This window comes from Chamaea fasciata, unplaced genomic scaffold, assembly GCF_029207755.1.
Source record: "Chamaea fasciata isolate MVZ Bird 193981 ecotype frontalis unplaced genomic scaffold, bChaFas1.0.hap1 SCAF_15, whole genome shotgun sequence".
NCBI classification, from domain to species: domain Eukaryota; kingdom Metazoa; phylum Chordata; class Aves; order Passeriformes; family Sylviidae; genus Chamaea; species Chamaea fasciata.
The window spans coordinates 12,195,159-12,209,543 of record NW_027094100.1 but is presented as its reverse complement, the minus strand read 5'-3'; the positions used below and the strand labels follow the sequence as shown (position 1 = coordinate 12,209,543).

The 14,385-nt window shown below is 39.5% G+C and overlaps 1 protein-coding gene across 8 annotated transcripts in view; it reads left to right on the top strand.

Annotated features, from left to right (window-relative positions):
* EBF1 (EBF transcription factor 1) overlaps positions 1-14,018 on the top strand; it is a 266,875-nt gene extending 252,857 nt beyond the window's left edge. For 4 of the 8 annotated variants that reach the window (XM_066197371.1, XM_066197370.1, XM_066197369.1 and 1 more), the window contains exons 12-16: positions 1,513-1,578; positions 2,147-2,324; positions 3,745-3,924; positions 6,100-6,294; positions 10,834-14,018. In XM_066197371.1, the coding sequence (XP_066053468.1) occupies positions 1,513-1,578; positions 2,147-2,324; positions 3,745-3,924; positions 6,100-6,294; positions 10,834-10,865 (651 nt within the window). In that variant the 3' untranslated portion in view covers positions 10,866-14,018. Of the gene's footprint in view, positions 1-1,512; positions 1,579-2,146; positions 2,325-3,744; positions 3,925-6,099; positions 6,295-6,649; positions 6,718-10,833 lie in introns of those variants that run through there. The other 4 variants (XM_066197366.1, XM_066197365.1, XM_066197364.1 and 1 more) reach the window with 1 other exon arrangement.
* The last annotated feature ends 367 nt before the right edge of the window (positions 14,019-14,385 follow it).

Genomic DNA, 14,385 nt, shown 5'->3' with positions numbered 1-14,385 from the left:
TAAAAATCCATCAATTATGTATTATATCTCACTTCATATGTGGAAAATAATTTAAATGTGTGTTCTGAGACAGGGGTGTGTGCAGCAGAAGGCAAGCCTAAATGTTTACTGGGAGAACAAAAATCCTCCATCTCATTTTTGAATTTAGGACATTATATATGTCATAAGTAGTTACTGCAGTATGACAACTATTTTATCTTATATTATAGAGAATTTAAAATTGAAAAAAATGCTAATATGCATCTAAAAGCTTGTCATTTGAAGAGTTGTTCAAGGATTTTTGAAGAGGTTATGGTGACAGCAAAATGAACGCAATTATATCTCTATTTTCTGATCAGAGTCTACAGTATATGAAAATTGAGCATTACTGTTTCTTTTTGGTATAAAATATGGCTATTGTGTAAAATATTTTAAGTTTAAAAGTTTAACTTTGTAGAAAACTGTAAAATGCTTAGAACTGGTACTATTTTTGTAAGCTACTTGCAGAAGTATGCCATGGTGAATAGTGTCATGTTAGAATGTTAGAGCAGTACTTAAGGGCTGGGAACTACAAAAATACATTGTTTTACTCAAAGGATGTTCTGAACTGGTTTTGATCGGGCATTTGGGAATCTGCTTTGAAAGATGCCATGAAATAATAAGGAAAAAAAAATCTTCTGGGTTAATTCTGCAATGCATTTTTATATTTTCTATCAGGATTATCATCAGGATGCTGTAAAATGAAAGAACACAGCAAATGCTATTGTTACTTGAATACCAGTAGAAAATACCCTAAGAAATATTAAATGAAAAGGAACAAATAAGAAAATGGAGGGGAAAAAAAATGCCCAAAATGGAGAACTGAATCTCAGACTGTTTTAAAGTCTGCTGTCCATGCAGGGAATTTTTTCCAGGAAAGACTGCATGGTCCTGGGCTGTTCTCTCACACACTGCTTGTGTTTTCCTCTTGGGCATAATTCCGTGGATCCTGCCCTGATCCCTCGTACCAGGACACAAACTGGAGAAGCCAAAGGGTTACATTACAGTAGCACAGGACTGATTGGGTATTTTCTGAGTGTGGCCTGCTGGGTAAGGTCACAATTCCTGCAGCATGCAATTAAGAATAAAATAAACACATTGAAGGGATTCATAACATTCTCTGAATGACATTGATTGCAGTAATCTAGTAAATGACCTCAGGATTGTATTCTGCAATAAACCCATGAGTGGTTTATAGTGCAGATGGTAGAGACAATTGAGTGATGTATTTTATTTTGCAGCACCAATGATTCTCACCTTTTGACTTGATTAAGCGTGTGTGTGAATAGGATGAACCAGTGATTTAACACCATTCAGTGGTTGCTGAGAGTTGTTACAATTCAGGTTTACCTGGTGGGAGTAAAAAAAAAGAAAAAAAAAACCCACTACAAAGCACAGTGCACCTAATAAAAGAGAATAAAAGATTCTAATATTTGTTTTCCCAACAAGGAGTTTATTGAACTCAGCAGAATGTGTCTGTTTTTGTATTGACAGGAAGTAATACTTAAGAGGGCTGCTGATTTAGTAGAAGCACTCTATGGTATGCCACATAATAACCAGGTAAATGCACTCTACTTCAGCAATTCTATAGCATGGCTATTTCTTAGATGTATAGATAGATCAGGGGCTAAAGGGATATCATGCTACAATGGGAGACACGAATATATGTAGAGGGTGATGCCATATATGAAGTGGGGTTTTATTTGCTTGTTTTCTTTTCTAAAGGGTGTGAATTTAGTGTTTGTAAAAACACCATGGAGGCATCATCAGATCCTATATAATATGAGCAATGTTGTACATTATGTCTTGCCACCAGTGACTTTTCCCTCTTCCCCTAAAGTGAGCTCTAAGGTGGAGCAAGTCCAGGCTCCAGCCCCATCCTGCCAGTTGGTCTTTTTATACAAAATGTGGCCACTGGGACTGACACTTCCAACTCTCTCACCACAGATGTCAGGATTTATCAGGAAGATCCTATAAGCATGAGCTCTCTGTCAGCCAGCTGGTTTAGAAAGAAAAGCATCTCCTTTTAGCCTTTGGACAGGGAGCTGCTTCGTTTGAGTCTGTAAGAAGGGGTTTGTCAGAGTCTCTTTGGTAACTCTCCTGTGTTTTTTACTCCCTTATCCTGTAGGAAATAATCCTGAAGAGAGCTGCAGACATCGCCGAAGCGCTCTACAGCGTCCCCCGCAACCACAACCAGCTCCCCGCCCTCGCCAACACCTCCGTCCACGCCGGGATGATGGGAGTGAACTCCTTCAGTGGCCAGCTCGCTGTCAACGTCTCAGAAGCCTCCCAAGCCACCAACCAGGGTCAGGAGAAGCCTCATCTTCCTCTGTGTCTGGATCTTTTCTGATGGAAGTCAGGGGGACGTGCAGGGCAGTGGCAGAGGGGTGGCTCAGGACTGGGAGCAGGGCTGGGCAGCCCATCCCAGACCCTTGGAATGTCACAGGATGGGGATGCCCTAACTCGGGAAAAGCACTTCTGCGTGTGTCTAAATAGCTTTTTGTTCTGCCCAGAATAACACTTGTATTTGTCTTTAAATCCCACTAATTTTCATTGGCTTCAGAATGTACTTAATGTTAAGTACTTGCTTATATATTTTCCTGAGCATGGGTGATTTCTCAGTCTGGGCCTTGTGTATCACTTCTTTATAACATGAAGTTATCCCTTGAATGTTTATCTATTTAATTTGGGTTTGTTTCGCACGAGACAGAGTACTGGAACTGTGCTTTTTTCAGAGTTTGAGGCTTTCATTAATTTTACAACTAGCAAAGAATACAAATATTTCAAAAGACATTTCCAGAGCTTGTCCAATTTTTAAAATGAAGTGTTTTTCACTTTGTATAAAATCAGCACTGGTTTAATTCCCAGTTAAAAAAAAAATAGGTGAAGAATATTTTTGTAAAAGCATTTGCATTTTGCCCTCTCCTTTGCTCAGCTCTGTATAGTATCCAACTTAAAAAATACATTTGAATGAGAAAGTGCTACAATGAAGCTGTTTCTAAAAGAGCAGGAAAAAAATATTTTTGCATTACACTAAAAAAATACAAAATTATTTTTAGATTGAAATATTTTATGCCGTGTGTTGGGAAGAAAAATTGGCGATTTTTCTTCTAGGAGTGAAGATGCATATTTTGTATTTCTGTGCTTCTAGAAAGAAATCTTTCCTTTTGAATATTGGGAATATGAGTTTCCTAAAACGTCATTTCCAGAACTAGGTAGAGATTCAAATTTTAACTTGCTGTCAAATTTGATGCTCATTTCCCACCAACATAATGATGAGACCAAGGAAAAAAGACAAAGGATATCCCACAAGCTGGAGAAATACACTACATTTCCTCAAGTGTGCAGTGAGCATCTTGAGGTGTGTTAAATGACAGTGACATCAGAAAAGAGTTAACAACAATCCCGTGCTTTTAACACACCTTGAGTGGGTCTGGACTGCTCACTCTGAAAATGTAGGTCATGTTTATTCCATTTCCTACAAGCAGCCCTTTCAGAGTGAGTGTTCCTCTAACACCCCGTGCTGATCTTTGCTGCAGGGCATCCATGGGTTGCCTGGGGAGCTCCGGAGGCTCCAGCTTCCCTCTTCCAGCAGCGACCTGGGCAGGGAGGGATCCCAGTTTGGATCCCTGGTGGTGCCAGGAGTCACTGAGCTCCCCCTTTATTTGTGTAGGAAGCTGTTGTGGGGCTAATTCCAATTTCTGCCATGTTCCCTCCCCACACAAGGTTTTACTCGCAACTCCAGCAGTGTGTCACCTCATGGCTACGTGCCAAGCACCACCCCGCAGCAGACAAACTACAACTCTGTCACAACAAGCATGAATGGCTATGGGAATGCTGGAATGTCAAATTTAGGCGGTTCTCCAACCTTCCTGAATGGATCTGCTGCCAATTCTCCCTATGCCAGTGAGTATTTTATGTCTTTTCTCTATTTTGCACATTTTTATTAGAAGGAGGCTGTAGATTTTCTCTGATGCTCAATATTTATTTTCTACTTTGAGCACTTGAAATAGAAGTTGGTGTTTTCTCTGCTCTCAAGGCACTAACCTTTGATGTGCTTTGAAGACTCTTATTAATTATTATTATTAATTTCTTTTTCATTTGGCAGTCTTAAAAGAGATTATAAAGAATAATGTCTCATGATTTAGTCTGATGGTTTCAAAATGTACCTTATACTCTAATAAGAAATACTGTCCTCCACTTCTGAGCAGATGATATGTTCATAACCTTTTTAAAGATTACAAATTACTACTGGGCCTAAGCTTGATTGTTTATATTCCACTTGCTTTTTAAGTAGTATTACTTTGACTGCACTGAGTCAGTAAAATGTGACAAAGGCTCTTAGATTTTGTATTTCAGTGTCAGTACAGTGAATGCCACAAAAAATGTGAGTCATACGAATCATACATCCCATGGTGTAAGGAGCTTGTGGTCTACAGTCCCAGTCATGGAAATATTTATGTGCAGGACTAACTTTCTGAATTTTGATATTAAAGGTTTAGTAAGGTGTTCAAATATAAATACATTTTTATTGGTAAAGGCCTGTGAACCTCTTCTGCAGCTGCTCACTCAGCTCAGAGGTCCCTGGTCACATGAGAAAATTAAATGAGCAGGACCTGCACAATTCCTCTGACATTGCTCATGAGGCATAAAGGATTCCACTGACATCTGTAGGAAGCTGACAGCAGAATCAGGATGGAAGGTCTGGACATATAAATAGATTTATAGGCTGGGACTGTAGCATGGACAGGACAAACTGACTGCTGAAGGTACCAAGGTTTACCCAGAAAATCTGAAGTTAATGGTGTAACGGCAGCAATGAATTATTTTGAATTGCATCAGAATCGAAGAGGGGATAGGAACTCTGAATAAAATAATTAACTTCAAGGCTTCTTCTCTGCTGCAAATTTAGAACAAATTATTTACCTACATAACTAGTACTTATAACCTGGGAATTGCTAACCAGTGATTATTTTTGTACTCTAATAATAGTATAACATGTAATGTTACAAAGTACCTTACTTATTAAGTTGGATTTACTGTCACAGAATCTGCACACTCTGAATTCATAATATAACATGATTGATGAGACATCTCCTTTTGGAAGCAGATGCCAGTAATGCATTTAAAATACTGTGGCAGTGTATTATTTCATATTTATGAACGACATCCTCTTTAGAATAGCACTTCACTTCCTAGCCCTGGTTCTCTATTCTATTTATATTTGGGAGGTTTTCTTGGTTGATCTGTCATTCTGCTAATGTCTAATCCATTGAATCAGAAAATGCTTCAATCATGACCTGAAAATTAAAAGGTGGCATTCTTAATTAAATCAATAAACTAATTGCTGTATAGTAGCAATTCAATTTAGGTGCTTTGATTGCTCTCCCTTAGCAAGTACTTCCAGACACAGAGTGACTTCAGACTAAGATTGTATCTGTCAGACTGTGAAACTTTGAACATTTAATTTCCATTAATTGATTTCCTCAGTGTTAACAAATATGATATCAGATTCTCAAATAAGAACTTAAATAGGGTGATTTTTATCTACATAAATGCAAATAAAATAATAATTCAAAGCCCAGATGATCAGAATTTTTCCTCTCTAATATGTAATTATTCACAGCCCAATTGTGTATCTAAGCAGTTTCTAAACAGGACAAAGAATGGAAGTATGGGATGTCACTTTAGGTCCTTTTTTTTGTTGTTGTTGGGTAAGAGGGGAAACCAGCAGCTCTTTCTGAATATTAAAGTAGTTAGCTTTATTTTCATGAAAAAAAAATTGTTTAAAAGCTTGATGGTAAATATATGAACCAAAGATATTTATTGTACTATATAGCGAAATAAGGTTTTAAGGATATCTGTGTTTAAAGACTGAACTTCCCATGTAACACATTTGATTTTGAGCACTTGTTCAGCAAAGTAAGTCTCTTCTTTTACCTCAAGCTGCTTCAAGCACTCAGTTCAGCCGTAAAAGAATCGAGAGCATTGAAAAATGAGAATTCTCTTGTTTCTGCAGCCTGTTATTATTGAGCGCTAAGAAATGCCTTTTTTGGGGGGGGGGTCTTTTTTCCCCTCTAGTTGTGCCATCAAGTCCGACAATGGCCTCCTCCACTAGCCTCCCCTCCAACTGTAGCAGCTCCTCTGGGATTTTCTCCTTCTCACCAGCCAACATGGTCTCAGCAGTGAAACAGAAGAGCGCGTTCGCGCCCGTCGTGAGACCCCAAACCTCGCCCCCTCCCACCTGCACCAGCACCAATGGCAATAGCCTGCAAGGTAGGTGCAACCCAGGCTGCACACGAGGCGGCTGCTCCCAGCCCTGAGCTCGGGTGTCACAAAGCCACACCGAGCTGCCCCAGGGGAGAGAAGGCAGTGGGGGATCCCTGGTGGGCTCTGTCCTGAAGTTTTCTCCTGTAGAGAGTAACTGGACTCCACCCCCCAGCCCACCTTGTGCCCTGCAGGTGTTTGGCAACCACCCTATCTCTAACCCAGCTAACACTGCTGAATTGAGAGGCTGTGTCTTTTAAAGCACAGACCTCCTGATTTGATAAACATAAATAATATTTCAGCTTACTAATACCATCCTTTTTCTTTCTTTCCTCTCTTATTCCCTGTTGTCGTCCTTTATCAGACCAGTCTTTTGTGGACTCTAGCAAGTACTCCACTGCAGGGTCTCTCCAGGGGCTGGCCTTCTCCTGAAGTACGTCACTCAATCTTCCCTTCCTTTTTGTCCTTTGTCATAGTACACTTGTGCAGAAATCCTACTGAGAGCAAACAGACCGTTACAGAGCTTGGCACAAACCCTCCCTTTCATAAACAGGAGATGCATTACAAACTAACAGCCGCGTTTTCCACTTTAACTCACACCAGGGCAAACATTAGTTTCCACTGATTAATGTACTCCTGTGCCAATTAATTCCACAAATGGCGCAGGGCCTTTTGGAAAGCCTATTGAGCTGTTGGTATCAAGGGGCTGCTCCTTTTCTGCATCCCTTCCCCTCTCATTACAAGTTCTCCAGCATTAGTATCTAAATCCATGTGAAGGGTTGGTGCAGGCGAGGCAGTGACAGACAAAGGCTTGTCAAACTGAGGGTGCTGCAAAGCCCAGCACTGCCCATCTCATTGTTTGGCTGAGTCTGTTTTACAACACTGTGCCTAAACCTCCCCGTGTGATTCCCTCACTGCACATCACTGTGCTGAGAGAGGCATTTTCATGCTTGCTTAGATCCGGGGGTTTCCCTAAGCAGATGCAGCCAGATGCCTCCAGCTGCCAGAGGTGGGAAATATTTCATGGTGTGCGTTGTGCTTCCTCCAGACCTGAGATTTGTTTCCTTTCCATGGGCCTGTGAAAATTATCCAAAGGGCATCAAGTGGGGAATAAAATCCATCCTTTTTTAAGCCAGGTTCAGAAGGAGGTGTGCAGAGCAGGATGCTTGCACAAACTCCACGTGTCACTCAGCCTCTGGAAAGAGGAACACTGGGCTTGAAGACAAAATGCTGATAGCACCATTAGCAGCTAAAAAAAAAAAATCTATATGCAAGCAGAATGGAAGGAATTTATTCGTAAAAGCTTGGATCTATTGTGCCTGAAGGAAAGCATTGTCCTCAGTGCATGTTACAGTGGTGAACTGGGAGGACGAATCCTTCAAGGTGCACACACTCATACAGAGAAAAACTACAGAAACTGTAAATTTACTGGGAACTAATAAGCATTGGGTACCTTCAGTTAGGACTTTGTTAGAAATACAAACTGTGTCAGGAATAAGACATAATGAAATTTTCAGGTGAACCACAGCATTTAGGAGATTTGGTTTTGAACATTTAAAAGAATTGGCAGTGCTGACATGCTTCAAGTTTTAAAAGCAACAGCTAATAATATTTCTCATCTGAAATTAAAAAAAAAAAGAAAGAAGCTTTTGAACACGTTGATTTTTTTTCCCCTCTCTTCACCTTGTCCTATCTTGTTGTTGTAGATGGAGAGAAAAAACAAGTACAGGAGAAAGCTTTTTCTGTTTCCTCCTTTCACAAGACACAGAATTCTCAGATTCCATGTTCTCAGTTATGAAAAACAATTATGGAATGAGCCGAGAGCACTGGACACAACTGGAGCTGTGTGATTGCCTCCTCACTGTGTCACCTCCACATCTGCAATGCCCAGAAACCACACAGATCTGAGCCTTTCCCCTAATTTTTGTTTAGCAATTCAGTTTTCATAATAGGAATGAGCCACCAAGAGATGGTTCGTTTCTAGGTCATCACTGAACTTCTTGGTGAGTTAGACACACAGCCTTTGGTCCTGTGCCTCCTGACACCACCTGAGGCTTGTAATAATCACTCAGAGATGCACTGCCTGTTGTGCCTTAATGCTTAAATAAACAACCATGTATAAGGAGGCTGTCTTATCTCTCTTGGGCTTCTGGATACATCAGAAAGCAATCAAGCTTTCCTTATGTAGCTCAGATATCAGCAGAACTCACTAAAACAGCAGCCAGGCTTATCTGTTGTTCTCTTTGCCATGCAATTTTGTAAAACCCCAAATACATTATTTCAGTAATTTGCTGGCAGCAAATACAAATTAGTATATGATAGAAGAAATAAAGGCCATTGGTGGGAGCTTTTCTATTCTCTGCCCTCCCTTTTTGGAGGTGTGTGATCTCATACCTACACTGCTTCCCACTGATATCTCTGTTTTCAGGATCAATAACAGGCTACAGCTGGGAGAATTTGCATGACTAGATGTAGCACTTATGGCATAAAAGTGGAGTGATCTAAATGAAGACTTGGAAAGAATGGAAATATCAAAGCTTTTAGGCAGAAAAGATATCATTTGCCTTGTAATTTAATTCAGAATTTCAGGGCTCTTCAAAAACAATAATGCTTAGAAAAAAGGAGTTAAGATCTGCCTCTGTGCCATTTGTTTCCAACAGCAAAAGGTACGTGGCTGATCTGAAACCACAGGGAAATGTCTAAATCATGAAGGGAGGAATTGCAAATATCTTGCCTCTTTGGGGCTCCTACCCGGGGTAGACAGCTGTCGTGTCCCAAAAGACACAGTTCTTGACCAATTATTGATGAAATTGATTTGCTTCTGATGAATCTCTCAGACTGAGTGTTGGAATAGTATCTTGACATTTTCTGTAGAAAAGATACTTTTTCTAAAGGAAAGAAACACCTTGTCCTAAAGTGTCCTCTGTGCTTCTCACCTAAGTGTCTTCCTGTAGGACTAAAAGCAACTTAACTCACCTTTCTATCCCTTTCTATCCTCACTCTCGGCTCCTTGAAGAACCCCTATGTGAGGGGGACACAATCAGTACAGTGATTCCACACAATAAATTCCAATAATTGAAATGCTGTTGCAGTGTGCCACCTTTGAGGGTGGCCTGTTGCAAACACGTTGGATGTGTTTTGCATTCTCTCCTTCTCCCCTCGTTTAGTTTCATTTAATCAGTGCAGTTTACTCGAGCTGTTCTCCCCTTGCTGATTAGACTTGTAATTCTTGCACATATGGTGGTGTTTGTGGAGAAAACATTTCCCTCCTCTCCCCCTCCAACCCCAAATCTGTGAGTCTTTTACTTTGGCTCTGTTCTTATCAAATAATTGCAGCTGTAATTAAAGCACAATGAATCAGCACCAGTCACGGGGTTGAGTCCTTCCTTAAGAAATTACATGTCCAGATGTCTGGAATGGCAGGCAGCATTTAAATCATGTGCCTGGGAAGTGCCACCAACCTGAAGGCGAATCTGTTCTCTGCCTTTAGGCAAATAACTGTACAACTGGCATTTTAGAGACACGTTGTTTTCACAGTTTCCATCATAAACTTCCATGACTATCCCCTGTAATGATGTGCCTGCTCACAGTGTGTCCCTGGGACATTTGGGATGTCTGATCTGAGTCCCCTGTAAATAGAGGCAGATCGAGCTGGAGGTCAACATCCAGGCAAAACTGTCCCTGCTGACTTTTCACAAAAGTCTGTCTGCTAAGAGAGGTGGTGGTTTCATAGCAAATGAGGTAAAAAAGCATAATAAAGAAATGCTGATGATTCAACTTAGCCAGCGAAAGAGAAAACACCCTAAATTAACATTCACCCGTGACTCACTTTATGTCGTTGGGGATGTCTGCTACAAGTGGAATAAGAAAGATGCTGGCCTGCTAACCCAGGAGTTAAGCAGGTATTTCAATTTCAAAATTGGGTTTGAGAGTTCAGATCCTTTTCTGAGCACCTGGAAATGCATAGATAAGTCCCAGAGCTGAACCCTGACCTTTGGGAGGACTGGCACAGGGGAATGACCCTGGCCAGAGTGCCACTGAAGGGACACCCCTCCCGGGCCGTGTCAGTGCTGGCCTGTGGGACTCCAGCTGTATATTCCTAATAAAAAAGAATTTTCCCTAATTTCCCTAATCCCTGGTGAAAATACCTGCTTTGCTTTTAAAAGAGTAACAGAATGTGTGGCAATGGCTGGGTTGAGTCAAAGCTTCCTCAGCATTTGGGGATTTTGAAACTAAAAGCAGAAAAATAAGTTGGGGTCTGATACTGGTATTGAGGAAGGACACATTTCTACAAGAAAATCGGTAATTTCAGCAGAGTCACTTGCAGTTTGAATCATTTTCCAGTCAGAAGGAAATTTCTCATGTTTATTGTGTACATAGTTGACTCTTATGAGTGATATATATAAATTTAACTCAAAGTACATCTGACTACATTGCTAGTACATGTTTAAAGCTCTGAGGATTTAAAAGTTGCTTAATAATTCAGGAAATTAACTTTTTACCTCTCTCTTTCTCTCTCTCCCCCCCCCCCCCCCTTCCTTCCAACAGCTATATCTGGCATGATTGTTCCCCCCATGTGAAAGAATTGCCTTGAAGAATTTTATTAATGAAGAGGTTGAATTCTGCTTCAGAGAGAATCTGATACAAGTCCCAGAGCGGAACTTTTTACTCAGGCCTTTTTAAAAATAAAAAAGAAATAAAGAAGGATCTTACAATAACTGCAGATTTTTAAACAAAACAAAAATCACCATCCTTGCAAATACCGAAATTAACAATCCACAATTGCAAGGTGTTGATTCGAGTTGTCCATCCCAAATACCTGGGAGATATATTTATTGTATGTTGATAAAAAAATCCACTTTTTTTTTTTTTCTGGGGGTGGGAGCTTGCTTTTATTTCTTTCTGGTTTTTTGTGGTTTTCTTTTTTTTTTTTTAAGGCTTCATTTAACTCAACACCATTTGTCTTTTATAAATCATACAATTACACAAGGGACAGTAGAGATGGAACTCCACATTTTTAATTTATGATTTATTTTTTTTAAAGCTGTGTAAAGAAGAATAAAGTGATGTCATTTACATTCAAGTCTGTATGGGACAGAATAGAAGTGCCAGTTAGTTTTTAGTAGAAGAATTATGGCCATTTAATTAAGGGTCGGCTCATATATGTTGCTTATCCAGTGGTGACTTGCTGATATGACACATTTTTAATGTTCTGATTAAATAGATATCACTCCCTAGAAAGCTGATATTTTTGGATTAAGAGGGCGGGGTGAGGGGTGGTATTAGTAACCTCTGTCTTTAATATCAGGCTGAAAAAAAATTGTGTAAATAATACAACAGGAAAAATTCATCCCAGAACACCTGGTTGGAAGGGGACCTTAAGGTCCAGCTTGGCCCAAAGCTGGCAGAGGGGAAGGTTAAGGATGGAAATATCAAAAATGTTTCTTCTGGAAGGGCAAACCCAGTGCCTGTAGATGCAATGAGGAGGTGAGCACGGACCCCTCTCTTTTTGGGTGACATCTCAGACCCTCCCCTTCCCCAGGCACAGCCTCATCTGGGCTCTGCCCTGTGGGTTCGGCACGGGGGGCACAGGCTGGGCCATCCCTGGGGGGCTCCCCTGTCCCCCCTGCCCTGCTGGTGCTGCTGGGGCAGGATGGGCACAGCCTCAGGCAGGGTTTGCACCCTCCCCGCCCAAAATCTCTCCTGGCCCAGGCTCCCACTGGCATCCTTCCTGTATCAGTCGACCCTCCCAGTTTGCTTTATCCACGACAGCGAACTCCCTTTTGAGTAGTGAAACATGAGTTTTGGGGGCGGGGGTTTCAAATCAAAACCATAGCTTCTGTTTTACCACAAAAAGAAAAAAAAAAAAAAAGTTTTGCTATCATTATCTGGGAAGTGTTCTTAAAAATTATTAGTCAAAGAGGCAGCAAAGCTCTGAAGATGCATTACCTGATATTTTTTCTTTGCTGTTGTGTTTTTGTATGTAGTTATAAATACTGTAGATTTTTTGTGATTTTTTGCCAAAGTTGTTGTTCTATTTATACATTTTAATGTCTTAAGACAGTTTTTCAATATCACAAAAAAAAGAAAAAAAAGAATTTTACTGCATATTTTGCAAAAAGAGCTCACTACCTTTAGCTTGCACATACTTGCAAATTAATTAAAGAAAAAAAAGCTTTTTGTTTCTGTTTTTTGTTTGTTTGTTTTACGGGGGATTTTGTAAAATATCCATATAAATAATGTATTTATCTTTGGAATTTGTACATTGCTTTTCGTCCCCTACAAGTTTATTTTATTGTGTATGTTTGCTATGTGAAAGTGCTGATTTGTTTGGTCATTCACCGTTGTATTAGCTGTTTAAATGTGATTTTAATACATTTCATTTATAGGGTTGGTTTTTTTTAGTATTGTTTAAAACCATGCTTCCATTTTTTTTTTAATTTCCACCCAAAAGCCATTGTCTATTTTTGTATTATTTGTAAGTTAAGAAGTTTTTTCCAATATATGGCAAAAAGTAGCATATTATTCTTGTAGCATTTAGTTATGTAGATTTAAAAAAAAATGTATCCTTTGCTTTTGAGGCTTAACAAAAACTAATGCTGTTTTACTCTATTAATATGCATGGGATTTCTCCTCTTTGGAGTGACGCATTTTTGTGCATTAAATATGGGGAGAAACTTCATAGAACTCAATGAAAATACTTTCTTTCTTAAGTCTGCTTGTATATTTCTCTGTCTTTCACATAAATATAAACCAGCAGATTGGATGCCTTAACAATGCAAATCATATTCATTTCACTTGTACATTGTACTGTGCACCAGAACTGTCAATCATCACTAACATTCTAAGAAAAAAAAAAAAAAGGAATTGAAAAGCACAAAAGAACTGTTTTGTTACCTTAAAACAATATAACTTTTTTCTAGTCGAGCAAGAAATCATTTACAACGATGCTGCAACTGTGCATGCTTCCTGTATGAATTTTGCAATGGTTTTCACTAGAATGTCACAGTGTGATCTTTGGGGGGAAGGGAAAGAAAAACAGGATTTTTTTTTCATGGTGAGAAAATAAAAGAAGAGAAAACTGGAAAAAAAATGTGAGAGACATCAGTTTATTGCTTCTCTGTATTCCAAGCGATTATTCTAATTCACATAATAAGCAACAGCACGACAATGTAATCAAATTTAAAGCCATATTTTGTCCAGTGACACCGTCGATTACTCTTGTAGAGCTCCACCCAGTCCTAGCAGTCCTGATACCACTTTAGCCACATTTGTAGTCTCTACTCCAGTGTCCAAAGAGCCTTTGACAATGTGCATAATTCTGTTCTTTTGCAGCTATTTATCGTGATCTGATGAATGGGAATTTATCAAAAATCTCCCCCTGCACCACCCTTTGTCTTTTACAAAGTAAAAGATGCAGCTGTTTACAGAATATGGCTTTAAGTGGAAACATTCAGATTTCAGATTTAACAAGGTGAAGCTTCACAATGACTGGATTGCATAAAGTAATGCCTATTTCCTCACAGTTGTACTAGGATGCAGCTAAAATGAAGTCATCTCTGAAACTACTAACCTTTCACCTTCTTATCTAAATCTTTTTGAATAGACACACACACTGTACAGTTCTATTGTTAGAGAAACTAACTACTGTAGAGATTGTTATAATTTTTTTGCAGAAATTCAAGCTGTAAAAACTTTTCAACTTTCACAATATTTAATTAAAGTTACTTCCTGTCTGTGAATACAGCTCCTAGTTGTGTGTTTATTTTTCTGCCTCTGCTAGTCAGTAGATGAGAGAAAAAAAAATAGAAGCCAGAGGCTACTGAATTGTGTTCCTGAAATTAAGGAGAGACAGAAATTCATGGAATTACACAGTGAAACCTAGTGAATGCTGATGCACTGAAATGTTTTTCCCTCTGTCTAATGGATTTCAAAAGATCCTCACACAGAATGCTGAATGTTCATCCTGTTAATCTTATTATTTCCATTGTTCCAGTCTACTGTTTGCCCGAAGGACCAACATATTTTTTCTAGTGGATTTGAGGGCCATATTTGGCTTTAGGTGCTCAGCTGCAATGAGCTGTCTCTCTCTAAACACAG